Source organism: Elgaria multicarinata, chromosome 4 (assembly GCF_023053635.1).
Source record: "Elgaria multicarinata webbii isolate HBS135686 ecotype San Diego chromosome 4, rElgMul1.1.pri, whole genome shotgun sequence".
In the NCBI taxonomy this organism is placed as follows: Eukaryota; Metazoa; Chordata; class Lepidosauria; order Squamata; family Anguidae; genus Elgaria; species Elgaria multicarinata.
The window spans coordinates 144,818,184-144,841,081 of NC_086174.1; the positions used below are offsets into that span (position 1 = coordinate 144,818,184).

Consider the following 22,898-nt stretch of genomic DNA (forward strand, 5'->3'; position numbering starts at 1 on the left):
ACCCCTCCCCTCCCCAAACATGGAATTTATTTTTAAAAGCCAATCACACAATTTTTAATTGTATGTTAGGTGTCTTGAATAGGTTAGCCCCATGTGAATAAGAGGGAGCTAGGTTGACCATTTGTTTGATTCAGTATAACCCATTGTCATTGGCTGTGATGTTCTGAAGCTTTATTAACATATATGCTTCTTTAGTCATATTCTTTATGAAAACATGAATACAAGAAAAATAACCACAAACAGTAAGAACAAAAACAATGTACATAATATCTATATACTCTGTGTGTGTGTGTGTGTGTGTGTGTGTGTGTGTGTGTGTGTGTAAATGTAAATGTAAATGCTAACATATAGCACCTGTTAACATAAATTTTGGCCTACAGTGTAGATTATTCATTTCTCACAACACTTTGGACATTTGAATATACCACGAGAAGCTTGATTTATCTCAAGGCAAGAATGATGGTGCCAGTCCTGACATGCTCCCTCGCACAGAACCATGGTGTCCTCCTTTGGTTTCTTGCACTGATCACCCATTAAGCACAAAGACCAAGATGAAGTGTAATACTGTTGTATTGCTGAAGACAAGAACTGGATTGTAGAAAATGTTCCTTTCGGTGGTTTTCTAGAAACAGGACTATTGAATTGCTTAATTTCTCTCTGATTTATTTGCTTCTTTATTCTCTGCTGCTGTCTCTGCATTAAACTTGGCCGTGGAAGAAGTGATTTGTGCTTGAGAAGTTCATTTGCAATCCACTGCCGTACAGGCACCATGTCTGCTGGGAAAGGGACAGGTGAGCCACTGCATAGCACATGTGCAAAGAGACATACAAAAAGTTTGGTTGACTTACCTCATTGGGAAGCTGCCGTTACGGCCGGTTTTGCACAATACGCGTTTTTGCCTGGAACGGGTATCTGAACGTGGTTTGGGGGCAACTTTTGGAGCTTTCTATATTTGTCCCACCTTGTCATGTGCATCTGGTGAGTTTGGTTCACTTATCTCATTGGGAAGCTGCCGTTACGGCCCATTTTGCGCAATACGCGTTTTTGCCGGGAACGGGTATCTGAACGTGGTTTTGGGGCAACTTTTGGAGCTTTCTATATGCATCTGGTGAGTTTGGTTCACTTACCTCATTGGGAAGCTGCCGTTACGGCCCATTTTGCACAATACGCGTTTTTGCCCGGAACGGGTATCTGAACGTGGTTTTGGGGCAACTTTTGGAGCTTTCTATATTTGTCCCACCTTGTCTAGTGCATCTGGTGAGTTTGGTTCACTTATCTCATTGGGAAGCTGCCGTTACGGCCCATTTTGCGCAATATGCGTTTTTGCCCGGAACGGGTATCTGAACGTGGTTTCGGGGCAACTTTTGGAGCTTTCTATATTTGTCCCACCTTGTCATGTGCATCTGGTGAGTTTGGTTCACTTATATCATTGGGAAGCTGCCGTTACGGCCGGTTTTGCGCAGTACACGTTTTTGCCCGGAATGGGTGTCTGAACGTGATTTGGGGGCAACTTTTGGAGCTTTCTATATTTATCCCACCTTGTCATGTGCATCTGGTGAGTTTGGTTCACTTACCTGATTGGGAAGCTGCCATTACGGCCCGTTTTGCGCAATATGCGTTTTTGCCCGGAACGGGTATCTGAACGTGGTTTCGGGGCAACTTTTGGGGCTTATTGCATCCCTGCCATTTAGTTATGCATGACTGGTGAGTTTGGTTGATATCGCTCGTTCCCTAGTGGCCGTTCCGGCCATCCCATTCTGTTCCGGACGTCGTTTTGGGAGTTCTGGGGTTAATAGTGATATAATATTGGTATGGTTTTAGTCCTAAAATATTGTTCTCAAGTGTTGCTAACACATGCCACTGTTTTTGGTATGATTTTTTAATATAATGGGGCTGTTCCTTTCCGTTCCGGCTTTTACACCGTCCCCCCAATAAACCAAATCTAAAGCTTTTAGGGGGGGTTGTTTTTGAGAGGGAAAACCCCACTGCCTAAGAGCTCTATGAAGCTGTGGCAACAAGACAACTCATGATGAAGTGTGCATTTAACTGGCCCACCAGGCCATCACTATTAGGGTGACCATATGAAAAGGAGGACAGGGCTCCTGTATCTTTAACAGTTGCATAGAAAAGGGAATTTCAGCAGGTGTCATTTGTATATATGGGGAACCTAGTGAAATTTCCTCTTCATCACAATAGTTAAACTGCAGGTGCCCTGCCCTCTTCTAAATCTGGTCACTCTAGTATAGCTCCTGCAGCTTTAACTGTGGTGATGAAGAGGGAATTTCACCAGGTTCTCCATATATACAAATGACACCTGCTGAAATTCCCTTTTCTATGCAACTGTTAAAGATACAGGAGCCCTGTCCTCCTTTTCATATGGTCACCTTAATCACTATGTAAAACTGTTCAGACTTAATTCACATTGCAAGGGGCCTGTAACCTTTGGTTGGCCAGCCTTTTTCTTGACAAGCTACATTGCTAAAGCTGAGATAATTGTGCACTACATACAGAAGACTTCCACCTATTTTTCACTAGAACTAAGTATGTATATTCAACTACATATGCTGGCCAAGTATATTGTCAGCTAATTTATATCATCAGCCAACTGGCTGTTCTAGCCTCGTATTATTTTCTACTAAAGGAGAGGTTCTGCAGGGGTCTTTTGCCAGCTGCCCTACTCACAATCCTTTAAGTGGAGATACCAGGAAGTGAATACAGGATTATCTGCATACAAGTCTTAAGTAGCCCTATTTATTTTGCAGCTCAGATGCCATTTAATGGATTTATTCAGATCCCCCTCCACACAGGAAGGACAAGATGAAGAAAAGTACCCCCCTTTCTTTGTCTATTGAGTAGAAATAGCAAGTGCCATCTCTGAATAATAAACTGCTATTTCTGTAGCTATATATATCCTTATGTCACTAACTAGAGTATTTAAACTTCAAAAAGAACAATCCAATGACAGAATAAGGTAGAGCTGCTTTCAGTTGCATTTACTTGACTTTTAAGTTTGTTTCTTAATCAATTGAGCATCTATTAATTTCTCCTTCTTATATCCCTACTTCCAAATAATTATAATAATCATTAGTCAAAAATAAAGCCCCTTAAATAATCTGCCTTGCCACAAACATACCCAGCTATCCTCCCTCATCCTCTAATTAATTAAGTCATTAATTACTACCTGCACTAATACTGCCCTATTTATACAGATTTTCAAACTCCACCTACAGCCTGTTCCACCTATCACATGCGTTTGTCTCATAGCCCAGCTATCCAACTGCTTCTCCCCTTAAAAAGAAAGCATTCCCAAATGCAACACTGGTTTGTGACTTGTAGCACATGTAGCCCAATCCTATTATATACCTACTTGGAAGTAAATCTCACTGGGTTCAACTGGAAATAACTCTGCATAGAACTATATGCAGTTATAGCATAGAACTATATGTGTTCTGCATAGAACTATATGTCCATAGAACTATATGTGTTATCTGCATATAACACATCCGAGAAGGAGGCTGCAATCCTAAGAAACCTTACTAGGCAGTAAGCCCCATTGAACCAAATGGGATGTACTTCTGAGTAAACAGGATTGCAATGTTACATAGAGCTTTTCTACAACAGGCTGATAATCCAGTGTGGGAAGGGGGGGGGAAGGGGTGATGTTCATGCCTTTGGGGAGGGTAATAGCCATCTGCAATTGTAACCAAAAGAAGGGCACATGGGGAAGTAAATAATGGTTCAGGGAGGGTAACTTCCACTTTAAATGGGGCAACTGCCACCCGTTGTAGCAGCATCTGTGCCTCCTTTCTCTTCCTCCAATAACAAAGGTTTGCCAAAGCAAAGTTTAACTGGGATACATTCAGGCCAGTTGCAGGGAAACTGTGGCCCTCTACTAGATATTGTTGGACCACAACTCCCATCATCTCTGATCATTGGCCAGGGTGGCAGGGGTCGATGGGAGCTGTTGTTGAACACATCTGAAGGAGCAACAGGTTAGGGAAGGCTGGGTTAGACATTAATAGTTGTTGTTCTCACAGGCTACAGTCTCATCCTCCTTAATTATAGGAAGAAGTTGCTCCTTTTCCCTTCTCCTTCTGCTACTCTCCCTGTGACTGCTAAAGAATACATCTTGGTTTCCCTTTTCCTTCTACAGTCCATTGACTTCCCCCTTTAGTCTCTATAATGGCACAGACAGCTGCATTATTCTTGTGCCCTTCTCTACATGTATACTTTTCATTCTCCAAGGCTATGGGGGGAAAGTAAACTACTGTGCTGTGGCTATGCTTGGTCACAAAGATGTTTTCCTAGTCAGAGGAACAAAAGTAATATCTTCTCCTGTGCTGCCAGGTAAATGGAATTGAAGTCTGTTATCAACAGGAAGAAATTAAAAATCCTTTATCGTTTAAAGCCACTGGTCATGACTGCATAGGTTTAACAAGAAAGAAAACACTTAGGCAGGATACAACCCATCACACATAAAAATGTGTATTAAAAAGGTCCCTCAAAGTAAACAATGGCTGTCATTTGCATTCTTAAATAAATTGGCCACCTTGATCATTTACAGCTATGGACTGATGGTATTTATTATAAATCTTTCTGGCTGCAATAGCAAATAATGCTGTTCTGTATGTAACAAACATGTCTGTATCAGACAATAGAGCATGAATTACTCCAAATTTTCAGACCAATCCCTGTTTATACCATGTTTTTAATCAGTATTTTATGTATTTTATGCTTGTTGTTGTTCCCTGCCTCGATTCAATTGGAGAGGCGGGTAAGAAATACATTATTATTATTATTATTATTATTATTATTATTATTATTGAAAAAATGCCTCTCTGGGGCCCTTATGAGCAGAACAGCATGTGTGTTTGTGTGAAAAGGAGTATATAAACATCATGTACAAAACAACAACAGCAACAATCATTATCCTCTACCATACCAAAGAAGCACACAGGGCTTTGCTAGACCTATCGGGTGTTCCGTCGTTGAGGAGCGGTGAAAGCGGATTTTCCCGTTCAGCTGTGACGCCTCATGCTCCACACCTGCCTTCGATTTGTGGCAGAAGTTTGCGCCGGTTGTGCTGCTTCCGCCGCAAGCACGGTTGCGCAGCCACACCGGCCTGATTGCCGTGGCTTTTTTTTCGCTCGCTGCACGGTTTGCGCAAGTCCGAAAGACCGCAAACTTGCGCAGCTGTCAGCGATGCCGCCGCCGGCCCTGGCGGTGGCGGCGGCGGCGGCGGTGGCGGCAGCGGCGGCAGTGCCAGTGCCAGCTGAAGTGCTGCTGGTGCTGTTGAGGGCATTGATGCGCTCACTTCCTGATGGGGGTCGTGGCGGGTGTAATATGACCCGAGGTCAATCGTCTGCATGGGCACTCTGTGCCTACATCTCCCATCATGCCTCTGAGGTGTCGGCGGCGATGACCGCCTCTGTGCCCTGTGCCCCATCCCAAGGAGCCAACCCACATCTGGCAGAAACAGCTGCGCCAGCGGAAGCGCATTGTCTGGATGCAGCATATCAGGGCAGCAGAGGTGGCTGTGTGTGCGAGTCTGTGCGGGAAATGATAGCCAAGAGAGGGCAACTATGCTCCCTGACGAGGACCGTGACGATCTTTGCGCGGCCATAGGCATGCTGATCTTGCTTCTGTTGGAGTATCAGCGCCTCCGTGCAGAGGTGGCTGCCAGGCGGTGGCAGTTGCAGGAACAACTGGGGAGGTGGCTACTCCGCCGCAGCGAGCTGCGGGCCGCCCTCTGCTGAACGAGGCTAGCCATGCTGGCCGCGTATGGCGACTACGTCCGCGACACACGCCGCCGCTTCTGGGCCCGGCCGAGGAGCAAGGACTGGTGGGAGAACTTTGTCCTGAAGGAGTGGGACGATGAGCAATGGCTGAGCAATTTCCACATGAGCAGGGGCACCTTTTTTGAAATCGTGGAGGAGTTGCGGCCGCATCTGGACAGGAGGTTGACTGTCATGCGTAGACCTATCCCAGTGGAGAAACGCCTAGCCATCACCCTATGGAGGCTGGCTACCCCTTGCGTCTACAGGACCACAGCAGAGCAGTTCGGGGTAGGCTGCTCTACGGCGGCACAAATAGTCCTGGAGGTGTGCTTTGCCATGGAAATGACCCTCCTAGCTCGTACAGTCAAGATTGGGAACGTGGCAGAGGTGAGTGGGGGATGGGGGATGGGGTGGGGGAATGCGCTGGGAACAGGCACTCACTTTTGCGGAGGTCCGCAACTTCGGAACAATGGAGCTGTCACTAATATGCCGTTTGTGTTTTCTGCCCCACAGATCATGCATGTTTTTGGGGAGCTGGGGTTCCCTCATTGTGTGGGCGCGGTGGATGGCAGCCATATTCCTATCCAATCTCCGATACACCAAGCCTCAGAAAACATAAACAGGAAGGACGACTACTCCATGATTCTGCAGGGGACCTGCGACCACAAGGGGCGGTTCATCAATGTGGAAATAGGATGGAGCGGCAAGAACCATGATGCCTATGTCTTTGCCAACTCAGGCCTCTGTGAGACGATGGATGCAGGTGTCTTCGTGCCTACCCATCCAACAATCAGATTGCACGGGCAGCAGATTCCACCCCTCATTATTGCGGATGGCGCATACCCTTTGCGTGCGTGGTTGATGAAACCCTATGGTGGGGCAGTCACTCCACAGCAAGCCCACTTCAACCGCTGTCTTAGGCGAGCACGCCTTGTGGTGGAGCAGGCATTCGGCCGCCTCAAGGGGAGGTGGCGGAGCATAGGCGTGCGCCTGGAGCTGGCGGAAGAAAACATCCCTTCGGTCATCAGTGCTTGCGTCATCCTGCACAACATCTGCGAAACCAAGGGGCACGCCATGCTCGTGGAGGCGGCGGAGCACAAATCTGTTGAGCTGGCTACTCTGGGCGAGCCCTACGTCAATGAGGCCAATCGCCACACCCGGGAAGGGCACAAGGTGCGGGATGCTGTCAGAGAGTTCCTGTGGGCTAACCGCCGCTGACAGCCTGCCTCATAAAATTGGACTGTGCTTCTTCCCCTGTGCAGTCCTTCCAGTCCTTTACCCCAGAGTAACAGGCGTATGCCCACATGTGTGCAATCAAATCTAGGCTATTTACGCCCACATGTATGCAATCAAATCTAGGCTATTTACACCCACATGTATGCAATAAAATATATACTATGTACGCCCACATGTATGCAATAATATATATGCTATGTATGCCCACATGTATGCTATTTACTGTTTACTCTGTACAGCACCATCTACAGTGATGGTGCTATATAAATTAGTAATAATAATAAACTCCAGTCAAACTGCGCAACCTGTAATCATCCTAAATGTAGCCCGAAGGGCAAACCATGCTTATCGCCATCGTCCGCTTATTTGCGGACATCCGCAATCTCGGAAAACGTCAACAGGGGGCGCGTATGTCTCCGAAGGGCAAACCGTGCTTATTGGCATCGGCCGCTTATTTGCGCATGTACGCAGTTCCGAAAAACGTCAACAGGGGGTGCGTACGTCAGGCCTACCCCGGTCAAGATGGAGCCTCGGAGGGTCGCCTACTGGCAGGAGCCCGAGATGGAGATGCTCCTTGAGCTCCTCCTGCAGTCTGGAAGGTCGGAGCGCCTCATGAGGAGCTCCAGCCTCCAGACTATAGATATTTTCAAGAGGGCTGCAAGGAGCCTCTCCATCGCGGGCTACTCCCGCACTGCTGAGCAGTGCAGTAGCAAATTCAAAGGGCTAAAGGCAGCCTTCTTTGAGGCTCTGGAGTGCTACCGGGGTAGCCCTCCTAGGAGAGCCCAGCCCCCCTTCTACGCCCTCCTGCATGAGCTGTGGGATCGGGCTGGGCGACCCTCGTGGGAGGAGCGGTGCCAACAAGTAAGTACCCTTTGTATCACTGTGCCCCATCCCCCAACACTGCAGCCATGCTGAAGCTGCCCTGCACCACCTGCTATAATCATTGCCCCTCTGTGTGGTGGTTGCACTCAGGCTCATGCCACTGCCTTGGGCAACTTGTCATTTCTCCATCCCAGCCCATGTATAATGCATGTTGGCAGCCAGGTGCAAAGGCCATCCCCCATCCTGGTTCCATGTAGGCAGTGGCCCCTAGAGCTGCTTACCATGCCCATGTAATGTGGGTTCCAATGTGGCATCTCATTGCGCAATGAATGTCCTGGCCCACTAACTGATGCATACCTGCCTATTACCTTCACAGGGCTTCAGCGTGCCCGCCTCCAGGCTGTGTGCCAGGAGGAGCCTGTGGGAGCTGAGGAGGAGCAGCACCAAGCAGAGGAGGGCAGTGGGGAGGGAGGCCCCCCTCCTGAGGCGGCCCCGCCAGAGCAACCTCCCTGCAGCCCACCCACCGCACCACCTGGTAAGTCCACAGCCCTACCACAAGCAGGGGTTGGTGCTGGTTCCACGCACCTTCTGCTTGCGGGCTTGGGGAAGAGGCCGCATTCATTGGAGAGGGAGTGGTGCACATCAGTCTAGTGGCATCCAAATGAACACGTATGTGGCCTCCTCCCTGCCAGGTTGTGCACCATTCCACCTGCCCACCCACTCCCTCACTACAGTTCTGGTTGTGCACTCCCCACTCCCATCCCTCACCTCCTCAACACCCCTTCTTTTCTGTGACAGGTGATGGAGCTGCTGTGGCCGTCACTCCAGACCTCGTGCGGTCGTTCAGCCGCTTAGAGGGGACGGTGCGCAGAACAAGTAAGTAGTGACTCTAGTGTTTGGTGTGCTCATGGGGGGGTGCTGCAGCATACATCACTAATACCATCTTTCCTTTCGCAGTGCGCTCCTTGGAACGGAGGGTCACCCGCCTGGAGCGGGATGTCTGGGAGCTAAAGACATCCTGCAGGCAGGATGCTCACGAGCGGCACGACCCGTGACTGTCCCATTTTTATTTTTTTATTAATGTTTTACAAAATAATGTTTATCAGAAAAATAAAGCTTTTCTTTGTTGTTGTTAAAAAAAACCATACAAATTATGTAATGTTTATAAAAAAAATAAATCTAATATATTTTGCTTAAAGGTGTGTGCGCGCTTCTATGCAGTGCTTGGCCAGGATCCCTGGCAGGACTAGGAGGAATGGTGAGCCACCCCACTCCACCCCACACTCAATACTACCTTCCCCCCCTTCATGGGGAGTAGGGCTGGCGCTCCTTGGGGTTACGCTTCGGCCACTACCTGCGCTGCTGCTTGGCGGGTGGGCTGTGTGGTTCCCCAGGCAGTGCAGGGGGAGCTGCTGCAGGCTCCAGGTGCCTGCTCCTGGCCTTTCCATTCCCCCCCACAGCCGCTGGGGCTGCTCTGGCCGGAGCCCCCACCGCCGCTGGGGCTGCCTTGGCCCTGGGCTGAGCCCCCCCAGCCGCTGGGGCTGCCTTACCCTTGCCGTGAGGCCCCACAGCCGGTGGGGCTGCCTTGGCCCTGGTCTCAGGCCCCACAGCCGGTGGGGCTGCCTTGGCCCTGGTCTCAGGCCCCCCAGCCGGTGGGGCTGCCTTGGCTCTGGTCTCAGGCCCCACAGCCGGTGGGGCTGCCTTACCCCTGCCGTAAGGCCCCCCAGCCGGTGGGGCTGCCTTGGCCCTGGTCTCAGGCCCCACAGCCGCTGGGGCTGCCTTACCCCTGCCGTAAGGCCCCACAGCCGGTGGGTCTGCCTTGGCCCTGCCGTAAGGCCCCACAGCCGGTGGGGCTGCCTTGCCTTTTGCCCTGCCTTTCCCCCCCTGGGATGGGGCACAAAGAGGTTGCTGCTGGGGTGGGGATGGGGTGTCCTCCCTCTGGGGTGGGGATGGGGTCTCCTCCCTCTGGGGTGGGGGTTCGGGAGCCTCCTCCCAGAGTGGGCCAGGGAGTAGGTCTTCCACTGGGTCCCTGCCTCTCACTCCATCAGTTTGTGGGCCAGTAAGAGGCAGTGCCCTCACAGGGCGATCCCTATGCGTAGGGGGGCCAGTCCTCAGACCACGCATGCCACCGACCAGCTCCTCCAGACAGGTGGCTACCCTATCCACACAGCGCACCATTGCTGCCCCGTTTTCAGCATCTACTTGGAGTTGCTGCCTTGCGATGTCCAGATATTCGCTGAAGTTCTCAGAGTCACGCTCAAGGATTTGGAGGATGCGGGCGTTGTCTGCTGCTGCCTGGCGCATGATCTCCAGAGCAGCATCTCCTCCTCTCCTCTGGGAGCGACGGTTGCGAATCTCTGCAAGGCGAGAGGCAGGTGACAGGGTGGCTCTGGGGTTTGCCACCCCTGGATCTGTGTGGAGAAGGTTGGCAATTCAGACACATGCTGCAGCACTGAACAGGGGAGGTGAGGATCAGGTGGAGTGTGCAGTGCCATACAGATACACCACCACCTTGGGCAAGCACACTGCTGCACATCTAGCCGCCCAATTGCACAAGAGGGCACAGCAGGTGAAGTGCCCCTTCCTGCCTGGCAGCGAAAGGGTGTGGTTGTGCGGCTAGAACTGCCCTTAGCAACTAAGCAGCTGGCAGTGTTGCTGGTGGGTGGCTAACTCACAACATTGCATTCCAGCCCCAGACTTCTGCTGTTCTGTTATCTGTGAGAGCCGTTCCCATGGCTGAGGAATGCTGACTCCCACTCCCACTCCCACAGCATCGACCTTGGTGCATCTGGGGAATTGCAGGCTCCTTCCCAAGATCTTCCCCCACTGCTCCCCTCCTGTTGGTGTGATGGACTGAAGGCAGTTCAATCACACCGACCCACCACACTAACTGCACCTTCCCCCATTCAGGGCATTCAGCACAGGGCACCTGCCAGGGTGCCGTGTAGATCCTTGCCTACCTACATGTGGCCACACACCTGTGTGTTAGTGCTGCCACGTCCCCAGCGTGTCTGAGTGGTTGCAGGAGCACACATGCACACCTGAGGAGTGCAGAGTACTCACCAGGAGCACGTCCTCTATCTGGGCTGTCCCTGGAGCCACCTTAAGTGGGTTCTGGGGGGCCTGTCAAGGCAAAGTCAGGCCTATGTCACCAAGCACACTCATACCTCACCGTTTGCCAGTCCACCCTCTGCCAAGGATCAATGCCCATGGTTGTGGGGATGCTGTATGGTGGGCACATACTCACAGTTCAGTCCAGTCTGGCTGCTGGTGCCTTCACCTGCTTTGCTGGCAGAGTCTGCAGCTACATTGCCGGATTCTTCATCATCTGGTGGCATGTAGGAGAAAGCATTGGAGGTAGGGGGAAGGGCAGCTTCCCCTCCCCAGAGATGCAGGGGCCTCAAATGCAGCCCTTCCAGGCCCCCCTCCTCCAGGCATTTTGCGTGGAGAAGAGAGGATTCCCACTGGCATGGGATGCTGTGCTTGTGCCCCCACCTCCCGCCCCCTACCAGCAAGCCTGTGGGGTGGCTCTGCAGTCCCATTGCCGAAGTTGGTGGGGAGGTGTAGGGGTGGGCTGGGGGAGCCAGACGGGCACACTCACCAGCTGATGTGTCTTCGTCCACATCCCTGCTGAGTGAGGTGGTTTCGCTGGCGTCCTCAGACATGTCCTGGGAGCCCACAGGAGGAGAGGGTGGTGGCTGAGTGGCTCGGGAAGTTACACGTGTGGACTGTGTCCGAATAATTCTCAGACTGCCTGCCACGTGTTTGGGGCGCGTCGTGGTATCCCCACGGAGAATGTAATGTAATTTCTGATAGTAGGGGCACGTGGTGGCATTGTTGCCTGACCTCTCATTATGGTTCCTCACACACCGGTAGTCTGACCACAAGCCCTTGGTTTTAGTGCGACACTCTTTGGCGGTTCGCTCATGGCCTCTCCTGCCCATCTCCCGTGCCACTTGTTCGAACACATTAAAGTTGCGGTGGCTAGCCCTCAGCTGCTCCTGAATCCTTTCTTCTCCCCAAATGTCCAGCAGATCTAGGATCTCTTGGTGTCTCCATGTCATGCCCCGCCCTTTTGGCCCCATGACTGATACCTATTCAGGGGCTAAGCAGAGAGAACGGGGCTCGTTACTTTCCGCACCACCGGAGGTCCGACACCAACCCCCCCTTGCTCCCCCCCCTTGCAAATGCAGTCCGAAGGGCAGGGGAGTGTAGTGAGCCATTTTAAAGGGGCTTCCTTCACCTGCTGCCCGGTGGCCGCTGGAAGATGACTGCCCACCCTCGCTTGCTGCCCTCTGCCAGCCGGTTCCTTCCAGCTGGCTGCCCACCCACACCCGCAGTAGCTCACCAGCCACTTTTCCGGTCCTCCGGTCCTGCGCGAAATGTAGCTATGGGAATAATAAAAAAAGCCTCTCCGCCGCACTGCCCCAGCTGGCGAACTGGGCGCAAATGGCGGAGGCGGCTTGACCGAAGCCGCTGGCCACTCCCCTAAGCACGCCTTTTCCTGACCCTACATCTGCATGGGCACTCTGCATGGGCACTCTGTGCCTACATCTCCCATCATGCCTCTGAGGTGTCTGCGGCGATGACCGCCTCTGTGCCCTGTGCCCCATCCCAAGGAGCCAACCCACATCTGGCCGTAGCTATGGCAGCAGCCCACAAACAGCTCTGCCCTCTGCCAGCCTGGTACCCACACTAACAGGCAGCGTACAGCACTGCCATTATGCGGCCACGGTAGCTGCCCACCGCAAGGAGTCACCAGCCACTTTTCCGTTCCTCCATTCCTGCGCAAACTGTCACTGGGGGAATAAAAAAAAAAGCCGCTCCGCTGCGCTGCCCCAGCTGGCGGACTGAGCGCAAATGGCGGAGGCGGCTTGACCGAAGCTGCTGACCACTCCCCCTTAGCACACCTTTTCCTGCCCAGTGCAGACCGCAGTGACCTCACATCCTCCCACACGTACTCCGAATTACCACGGGACGGCAGGAAAAGGCGCACTAGAACTCACTTTTTTAAAGTCGGGAGAAAGAGGCTTCACCGCAGGATAACGGCGGATCCTCGTGAACGTCATCTGGAAGCCTCGACGTGACTGCGGAAGGTAACGCGCGCTAGAGCCCCGTCTAGTAACGCCCACAGTGTCAATGATCTAAATCAGTGTTTTCCAACCTAGTGCCCTCCAGACATTTTGGACTGCAACCTTCAGAATTCATGACCATTAGCCATGCTGGCTAGAGGGCACCAGGTTGGGGAAAGCTGAATGAAATGACCATTAGAGCATCTGCCATCTGCATAAAGTGGTGGCATCCCTGGAAGGTTTGTTTATTTATTTATTTATTTATTTATTACATTTCTATACCGCCCAACAGCCGAAGCTCTCTGGGCGGTTCACAAAAATTAAAACCATAATAAAACAACCAACAGGTTAAAAGGATAAATACAAAATACAGTATAAGAAGCACAACCAGGATAAAACCACACAGCAAAATTGATATAAGATTAAAATACAGAGTTAGAACAGTAAAATTTAAATTTAAGTTATAATTAAGTGTTAAAATACTGAGAGAATAAAAAGGTTTTCAGCTGGTGATGAAAGGAGTACAGTGTAGGCACCAGGCGGACCTCTCTGGGGAGCTCATTCCACAGCCGGGGTGCCACAGCGGAGAAAGCCCTCCTCCTAGTAGCCACCTGCCTCACTTCCTTTGGCAGGGGCTCATGGAGAAGGGCCCCTGTAGATGATCTTAAGTTCTGGGCAGGTACATATGGGAGGAGGCGTTCCTTCAAATAACCTGGCCCCAAACCGTTTAGGGCTTTAAATGTCAATACCAGCACTTTGAATCAGGCCTGGACCTGGACTGGCAGCCAACGAAGTTGTAAAAGGACTGGCATAATGTGATCTCGCCGGCCAGTCCCTGTCAGTAAACAGGCTGCCCTGTTTTGTACCAGCTGAAGTTTCCAGACTGTTTTTAAAGGCAGTCCCACGTATAACGCATTGCAGTAATCCAAACAAGAGGTTATCAGAGCATGGATAACTGTAGCTAGGCTATCTCTGTCCAGATAAGGGCGTAGTTGGTATATCAACCTAAGCTGATAAAAGGTGCTCTTTGCCACTGAGTTCACCTGTGCCTCAAGTGACAGTTCTGGTTATGCTTGCAAATTCCTTCTTTCGGGAAGGGAAAGTGAATGCTAAGTTCAGGTCTCTGTCACCAATATTCTGCAATTGTCCTTGATTAATATGAATCCCTTTAGGCACCTTTCACCTTCTTTGATAACAGTCTAATCACTCTGAAAGAAATCCGAAAAGGGGCCTTGGTATTATTATTCTCATTTCAACCACCTGGGTTGAAATTGCTGCTGGTGAACGCCAGGTCGGTGAATGGGAAAATGACTATTATCCAGGACCTGATCCTGGATGAGCATGCTGACCTGGCCTGTATCACAGAGACCTGGTTGGATGAAGCTGGGGGTGTTAATCTCTCTTAGCTTTGCCCACCAGGATTCTCTGTCTAGCAGCAAGCAAGGCTTGGAGGGCGGGGAGGTGGAGTGGCAGTGGTCTATCGGGATTCCATCCCCCTGACCAGGTGCCCTGTCCTGGTGTGCGGGGTTTGAATGTGTGTATCTGAAGGTGGGTGCCTGAGACAGAATAGGGATTCTGTTGGTGTTCCATCCACCCCACTGCTCAACAGTCTCCCTTCCTGAGCTAGCCGGGGTAGTCTTGGGGTTGGTGTTGGAGTCCCCTCGGCTTGTTGTGCTGAGGGATTTCAACATCCATGCTGAGGCTGCCCTGTTGGCTCAAGACTTCATGTCTGCCATGACAACCACGGGGCTGTCCCAAATAGTATCTGGCCCCACCCAAGCTGCTGGGCACACTTTGGACTTCATTTTCTGTGCTGGATTGGGTGACCATGATGTGATATTGGAAGAACTTTCTACAGTTCCGTTGTCATGGACAGATCACTCACTACCTGGTGGGGTTTAGACTTGCTGGCACTCAGAACCTCTGCAGAGGTGGAGGACCAATTAAGATGGTCCGCCCTAGGAGGCTGATGGATCCGAATGGTTTCCTGATGGCTCTTGGGGTTTTTCCTGTTGCCTTGGCAGGAGATTCTGTTAAAGCCGTGGTCAATCTCTGGAATGGAGAAATGGCCAGGGTGTTGGACACAATTGCTCCTGAGCATCCTCTCTCGTGAAGTGGAGCTACACCAGCCCCCTGGTTTTCCAGGGAGCTGGTGGCGCTGAAACAAGTGAGACAAGGGGGGGGGTTAAGCTATCGTTCTGAAAATTCTTGTGCACAGAGAGTCGTGGATGGGGGTCATTTTGAGACTACTCTCACCTCTTTGCGTCGTGCGGGTCGCGCGCTAGAATTTTTTAAAAAATCGGTGGGAAAAATACCTTTTTCAAAGGGCTGAGGGGCAGAGTCAGCTCCCGGTCATGATCACATGATCCCAAAGTTAGAGGAGGGCATAGGCAAAACGGGTAACTTGGGATTCTGGGAAACTTCTCTTTCTTCATCTGAACGGGCTTTTCCCAGTGTTTTTTAAAACAGTAGCCCCACCAAATGCACAAACACAACCTGAAATCATATACTAAACCAAGAATAAGAGATGGAAACACAGCACTGCTACCCACCCTAACTTTGGGGAACAACTGAAAAGATGTGGTGCAAGGGGATGAGCTCCCCTAGGGCATCTCATCGTGGATGTGCCCCCACTCTCTCCTGCACTGGAAGGCCATTAGAGCCTTCCAAAGAGAGTAAAACGGTGGAGCAATGCCTATCATGAGTCGAAGTGAGCGTTTACTTCTTAGTGGTGGAGCGATGCCTATTATGAGTTGAAGTGAGAGTTTACTTCTCAATCTCAGAGCTCTTGGTGAAGCAATGGCTGTCTTGAGTTGAACTGGCAGCTACTTCCCCCTCCCCCGGGCATGTCCCCCTATTGCTGGTAAAAGACAGATATAGCCTTTTTTAAAAAATTCTTCTTGCTGTTTATTGAGCAACACTGCTGCTTTTAATTCCACCCCTCCTTTGTTTATTTATTTATTTATTCCATTTTATATGCATTACTGGCTTATCCTTGGCTCCCTTCCTTATGCCCCCAGAAATGCCAGCTGCATGCCTGCCTGCCTTCCCTCCCTCCTCCCCTGCCCACCTCGCAGGGATGTTGTGTGTGTGTGGCTTTGACTCAGGGGAGAAGTCCTTCTGCGCTCACTTGGAGTTTTGGAAGTTCCAAATTTTGCAGGTTTAAGCCCCGCCAAAAAACAGGGGATGATGGGACTGCCTTGAGTCTCGGCGTGCGTATGTATCCCTGGATAAGCTGTCATGGTGGTGAGTTGAGTTTTTTTTTTAACGTGCAAAATTGACGGAGCTATGGAAAGGGGTGTTGGATTTTCATAAATTCCCCAAAAATCAGGGGATGATGGGACTGCCTTGAGTCTGGGCGTCCATGTGGACACATGGATAAGCTGTCATGGTGGCGAGTTTGAGGTTTCTAACATGCAAATTGACGGAGCTATGGAGAGGGGTGTGAATGGGGTGCCCGATTTTCAAAAATTCCCCAAAAATCAGGGGATGATGCGATTGCTTTGAAACTTGGCGTGCGTGTGTATACCCCCATGAGGTGTCATGGTGCCAAACGTGAGGTTTCTAACTTGAACAGAAAAAAAGTTGTTTACTTTTTTAGCTTTCAATGCAACCCTATGGGGGGGGAAAACGGAGCTCCGATCCGGATCCGGAGCTCCGAGCGGAGCGGAGCGGAGCGGAAGTGGGCGGAGCGGGGGCGGGGCGGAGCGGCCCGATCCGAAAAATGGCAGATCTGCAAGTGAAGCGGAGCGGGGGGTCCGTGCACACCCCTAATGTAAACCATCCCTGTGAGGCGGGAGCAGCACAGAGAGATGCCTTTTCTTTTGCATCCCATAACTAGGAGGCTGGGAGGATAAGAGTAAAGCTTTGTGATCCTTGCTTCAGAGTTGATTGACTGCACTGTGATCACAGCCATTATTAAACAACAACAACAATAGTAATGTTAATAATAGCAGTACTTATTAATATTAATAGCAATAACAACAACAACAACAACAACAACAACAACAACAAGGAGTTGAACCACAATGAAAGCCTGCCTGACTTCACTGAAGAGGAAAAGCCAGGAGAGCTTGGGCTATGGGGTGTAAATATAAAATGGAATAAATAAATAAACAAAGGAGGGGTGGAATTAAAAGCAGCAGTGTTGCTGAATAAACAACAGGAAGAATTTTTTTAAAAAGGCTCTGTCTGTCTTTTACCAGTAAGAGGAAAGTGGACGTGCCCAGGGGGAGGGTGATATGCCAATTTTTGACTGGCCCTAAGTAAGTACCAGTCTTAAGAAGCTACCTGTCACTTCAACACATGACAGGCATTAGTCTCCACTGGTTACTCTTTGGAGGGCTCTGATGACCCTCCAAGGGTGGGAGGGTGTGTGCACTGGGCACGTCCACATGCCCTAGGGGACCTCATCCCCTTGCACCACATCTATTCAGTTGTTCACCAAGTTAGGGTGGGTAGCAGTGCTGTGTTTCCTATCTGTTATTTATTTGCTTAATATATGATTTCAGGTTGTGTTTGTGCATTTGTTGGGGCTACTGTTTTAAAAAAACCCTGGGAAAAGTCTGTTCAGACTAAGAAAGAGAAGTTTCCCAGTATCCCAAGTTACTAAGTATCCCATTTTGCCTATCCCCTCCTCCAACTTTGGGATCATGTGATCATGACTGGGAGTTGAATCTGCCTCTCAGCACTTCAAAAAGGTACCTCTCCCGCTTTTTTTACCCGATTTTTAAAAAAATTATAGCAAGCGAACCACACCATGCAGAGTGCTGAGAGTAGGCTCAAAATGACTCCCAGCCACAACTCTCTAAGCACAAGAAATTTCAGAAAGATAGCTTTAAAAACAACACAGTTATGCCTTAATCTTTTCCGCAATGCAATCCTATGGGCGAAATTATCCAAAATGGCGGGTGGATCGCTCCGTGAAAAGAGAAGCGCTTCTCCTATGGCCGCTTCTCTTCGCCATGCTTCTAAGGGTCCCCAGTTCACTTCTACTATGCCTCTGGGCAAGGCGGAGCAGGCCAATTCGCTTCTGATTCTGCGATTCTAAGCGGAGCGGAGTACATCCCTACTCTTGGTCAGTCGAAAGGCAGATCAGGTCATTGGGATTCAGCTTGTATTGGATGGGGTTACACTCCCCCTGAAGACACAAGTTTGCAGCTTGGGTGTACTCCTGGATTCAGCCCTGAGCCTGGATGCCCAGGTTTCAGCAGTGGTCAGGAGTGCATTTGCACAGTTAAAGCTAGTGCGCCAACTGGGAGGAGACAGAGAACATTTCTACAAGAGTCTTTTATTGCTTGCGTGTGATTGGCCAATCATGGAAGTTTACAGGTCCTTTACACAACATTGTCACCCTTCAGAACACTTCCTACACTTTTTGAGCTTAATTCCATTCTTTAAGAGATTGGAGATAAGCTGAAATAAAAGTTAATGCAGTTTATTGGCAGTGTGTAATGCTGGCTTTGCACTGTAATAAATCCACTAGATGGCGATGTTTCATTGAACATATAGAGCATTGCTGAGAAATGAAGTTTTCAATTCAAGTCATGGGTCTGCCATCTAAAGGAGCCCATTGTAAAACCTACGAAGAATCTGGAAGAAGGAAAACATGGTGAGGATGCAAGATTTCAGTCCCATGTGGTAAACATCAGAGATCATGAAGGAAGGTTCTGAGAAACTGAAGAGAAAGAGACAGAAAAGAGACGTCCCAAGGAGGCTGAGTAAAGAAAGACCAGGAAAGAGAGCACCAGCAGTATTCTGCCCTTCCCTTCCTCCAGTTACCAGATAGCAATTGTTCCATAACCAAGAGTCAATAATTGAGGCCTACAGTTACCTTTTAGTCCTGGACTGCACAGCCACAGACAGGTTTTAAGAAATAACCTACCTTTGTGGACCATATAACTATTGCCCTGCCCTCCATCTTATTTAGACACTTTAAATCATGTATTATTTGAATATTTGTTTTGCTGCCTCCCCCGCCTGCTTTTCCCCTTCCTTGTTAAATAAATCCCAGTTCTTGTTTTATAAATTTCTCACCATTTCCTTACTCCCACCCCCATTTTAGAGAACAGGAGGTCCTGGTGGGCTGGAGGCCCCACATGCTAGTATGAGGTCAGCATGTGTCTTCCTCACCCATCCTACTACTACATGAACCCAGTTCCCGTGATTTGCACCACCACACAGTTGATGGTAGGGAAAGTGGGGGGGGGGGTACACCATCTATATTGTTACATCACATGCCTCCCAGGGCAACAACAAAACACCATCACCAATTATGAGATCACATCTGTACACCTCCCTGTTGGTATCAAAATGCTGACCTGTGTCAGGATCTGTCCTGTCCTGCAGCACCATTTGGCGGCAGCTTTCCATATAACCAGCCACAGGGCTTCGCAGGATGCAAGCCCTGGCTGGTAAAGCCTTAAAGGTTCAGGCCCAGACCAGTAGGCACTCCCAGATGGACTCATACAGAACAGCTGGCAGTGGCCAGGAAAGGCCTTTATAAGAACTGCATTTCCCCTTCAGCCTTTGCCACAGCAACACCGTCTTTCGTGCTAGCTGTAGCCGGTTCCTGACCATTTGCTACCACAAATCTCGCCTTGCTGGACCTCTTGCATGTCTCGACCATGCTTCTGCCACCTTTCCTACCTGGTACATGCCTGAACCTTGCTTTGCCTTCGACCATTGACTTTTACCTCTGGTCCTTGTTTGGACTCTGTTCCTCCTGGACTCTGCCTCTTGCCTTGATCCCTGCCCGGACCTTGCCTGCTTGTTGACTGGACTTCTCTTCTGCCTCTGGCCCCTGCTTGGATTCTGAACCTGTGTCTGACCTTGTGCCTGTTTCCTGGATCTGCCTCTGGCCCTCTGTTGGACTCTGCCACCCGAGACCCGTGCCTCACTCCCAGCTTGCTCCACCAGTATTCCAACCACCCAAGCCAGTTCCGCCTCCGTCCATCCCGGCCCCGGCTTTCCTGCCTAAGGATCCTGCCACCCATGCCCCGGATCGTGACAACATGACAGGGTTTTAACATGGCAGAGTCTTTGTGGCAGGCAAGGAAGTCTGGCAGAGGTGAGTGCAGATGTGACATAAGCAATCCACAGAGATACTGTATCAAACAATGGGGAGTAAGGATTCAAATCCAGTTCTGGAGGGATGGCAAGGCTCCCACCCAGCCCTTTGTTGGTCTCATGTCTAGACCTTCTCCCCCTAGTTTGGAAGAAGGTGTTTCAGGTAATCAATCAGAATCAGACTCTGAAGTAGAGGAGTCGGCACCAGACACAGGCCAGCCTGTACCAGTGGGGGAGAAAGCTCTCACTGGTTCTTCACCAGCTGGTGGTGAACTCTCTCCAGGACTTATCTCATCAAGGGCAAAGGATACACAGTCAGTGGGAAGCCAACGTTCTTCCGAAGGAGAGAGCACTGACAGGTTAGCCGATCCTAGAGTACACTGCTTACTAAAACAGGCGGAGCAAAAGGAAGGTGAAAGAAAGTCGGCCTGGCTCGCATCGTGTCAGAAGCTGCCTCAGAACTAGTCTCTCTGAAGTTAACACATTTTGGGAAAAGGTTTTCCATTCTTCTTGACTGGACAATTGTCTCGCTTAATTTGCATAGTTTTGCCTAGGGGAAAGTTCCAAGAGATTAGACTCTCTTCGGGTGGGAAGAGATGTTTATTGCTTAAATAAAGCTTTGTGGATTACTTAGCAGGCCTTGTTATTGTCTCCCAAGAAGGCAGGAGGTGTTGTAGAAACACGGCAGCTGGCTTGTAGAAAGTACACAGCACCAAGGTAGATCACATACTTCGCTTGGTAAGAAGTCCCAGGTTCCAGCATCTCTACCTATTTATTTATTTATAATAAATAATAAAAATAAATAAATACCTAGGGGAGAGAGAAAAACCCGTCTGGAACCTGGGAGAGCTGCTGCAAGCCAGTGTAGACAATATTGTGCCAGATCAGAGACACATAACCTCTTCCAGCCCAGGGGCTGTGTCCCATTTCAGAGAATCTCTTGGGGACCACATCGAAGTGGTGGGAGGGGCTGAAGGCAAAAAGGTAATTTTTGGTGGGGCCAAAATTACCTTTTGCTTTCAGCTGTGTCCACCACTGTTTTAGGTTAAAGCTCTTACTGCCAGTAACTAAGGGCTTTTCTAGACAAAGCTTTTATTGTGTTCTCGCTATTACTCACAGGAGTTTGTGGGTGCTTGAGATGTTGTCATCCTCCAGGATGTGTTTTCCAAGTATTTTCATGGGGAAGTTCTGACTGCTGAAAATTCGGTATTTGGGGGAATGGTGGAATGAAACACTAGTGTAATTCCACTATATGCACCATCTAGAGGTTATGTAGCGAAACATAGTCCAAAACATCTGGAGAACTGATGGAAGGCCATTGAGGGCTGATGGAAGACTCTTTTGGTGGGTAATTGCCCTATTCAAATCACTGAAATGTTGCAGCCAATCAGTGCAGCTGAAACTGGGCAAGTAGCCCGATGTTTCTGATGTGGGGGATGGGCAATATTCCTCAAGCTTCACTGTCCTGCCCCACCACCGGGGGGGGGCTTTAACTGTTCACTGGCACATAGGTACCATCTTCCCGTAATCCTCTGGGACAACCTGAGTTGCCATACCTGAAGTGCTGAAGAGAGAAGCTGTCGTAGCCTGGTGAATCCATCTATCAGGACAAAGTGGTTTATGGGTGGGAGAAAAGTGGCTTGCCAGTGCATGTCCATGGGAAAGGAACCAGCTGCTCACTCCCTTTGAATCTGAAATTGCTCTATTGTGGTCACTTCTGTGGTGCAGTCATTATATGGATGAGATAGGTGGAGACAGGGCCTTCTCGCTGTAATCTGGACAGCCACAACAAATGGGACCAAGTTGAATCAGACTTAGGAACTGGTGAGAAATTTGCTTCATCAAGTTTTTTTGTCTGTTTGCTTGATGAATTTACCTGATCCATACCTCCCGGAATGGGACCCAGAATTAGTCACAATTTGCAGTTGGAAATCTGTACATCGGTGCAAAACCTATTGCATATTTTTTTAAAAAAATGCACACAGACACACTTCAGTCAATGTGGGAATATGTCCATTAATGCACCCATTTTATTTTATTTTTTAAAAAAGTGCACAGAAATACATACAGATTTTTTGTTGTAAACCAGCCCCACAACTCAGATGAAACTGGCAAGGAACAGACTTAGAGGTGGGGAAAGGATGAAATCAGTGGAAACAGATTTAACAGATCTGCCCAGATCTGCAAACATGTAGTCAAACAAGCTGATCTTGCCTGGTTTGTCACCTCTATGAAACTTGATGCATGTTTCATCGCTACCTCAGTTATGAGCGGAGAAAGAACTGGTGTCATATAAGTGCAGTTCTCAGTGACTTGCAACAGAGATAGGACATGCTGTGTTACCTAGTATGCATACAGCTCTTCTACACAAAGCTGTTAATCATCTCTTAATCCACTGTATCTACTTTTGGTTGCATCGCAGACTTGAGATCCGAAGCAGTACCCAAGAAACTTTTCATCTCCTGCTTTTCTGCTACATAACCTCTAGGTGGCACTATGGTATAGTGAAGCAGCACAAATATGCAAGAGGAAATTGCAGTTTCTTTCACTCTCATAATTAAATGCTGCTTTTTCCCTGCTCTACCAAAATTCGCCCAAAGTGCTGGGTAGACACAGAAGCAAAATTGGAGAATCATGCCACCGTCTACAGAACCCATAAACAATGTCCTTTCCACCCAATTCCAAGGAAGCAGTTTCTGTGCTAAACCGGTGTTTGTTGGCAGTAATGGATTGGATGAGGGCAAACAAATTGAAGCTTAATCCAGATAAGACAGAGGTGCTCCTGGTCAGTCGAAAGGCAGATCAGGGAATAGGGATTCAGCTTGTGTTGGATGGGGTTACACTCTCCCTGAAGACACAGGTCCACAGCTTGGGTGTACTTCTGGATTCAGCCCTGAGCCTGGATGCCCAGGTTTCGGCGGTG

The 22,898-nt window shown here is 49.6% G+C and overlaps 1 protein-coding gene across 1 annotated transcript in view; it reads left to right on the top strand.

Moving 5' to 3' along the window:
* The first annotated feature begins 5,905 nt into the window (after window positions 1-5,905).
* LOC134397858 (uncharacterized) overlaps window positions 5,906-22,898 on the top strand; it is a 37,538-nt gene continuing 20,545 nt past the window's right edge. The window contains exons 1-4 of the mRNA XM_063124849.1: window positions 5,906-6,164; window positions 6,291-6,574; window positions 8,212-8,255; window positions 8,634-8,711. Coding sequence (XP_062980919.1) covers window positions 5,970-6,164; window positions 6,291-6,574; window positions 8,212-8,255; window positions 8,634-8,711 — 601 coding nt within the window. The 5' untranslated portion in view covers window positions 5,906-5,969. The remainder of the gene's footprint in view (window positions 6,165-6,290; window positions 6,575-8,211; window positions 8,256-8,633; window positions 8,712-22,898) is intronic.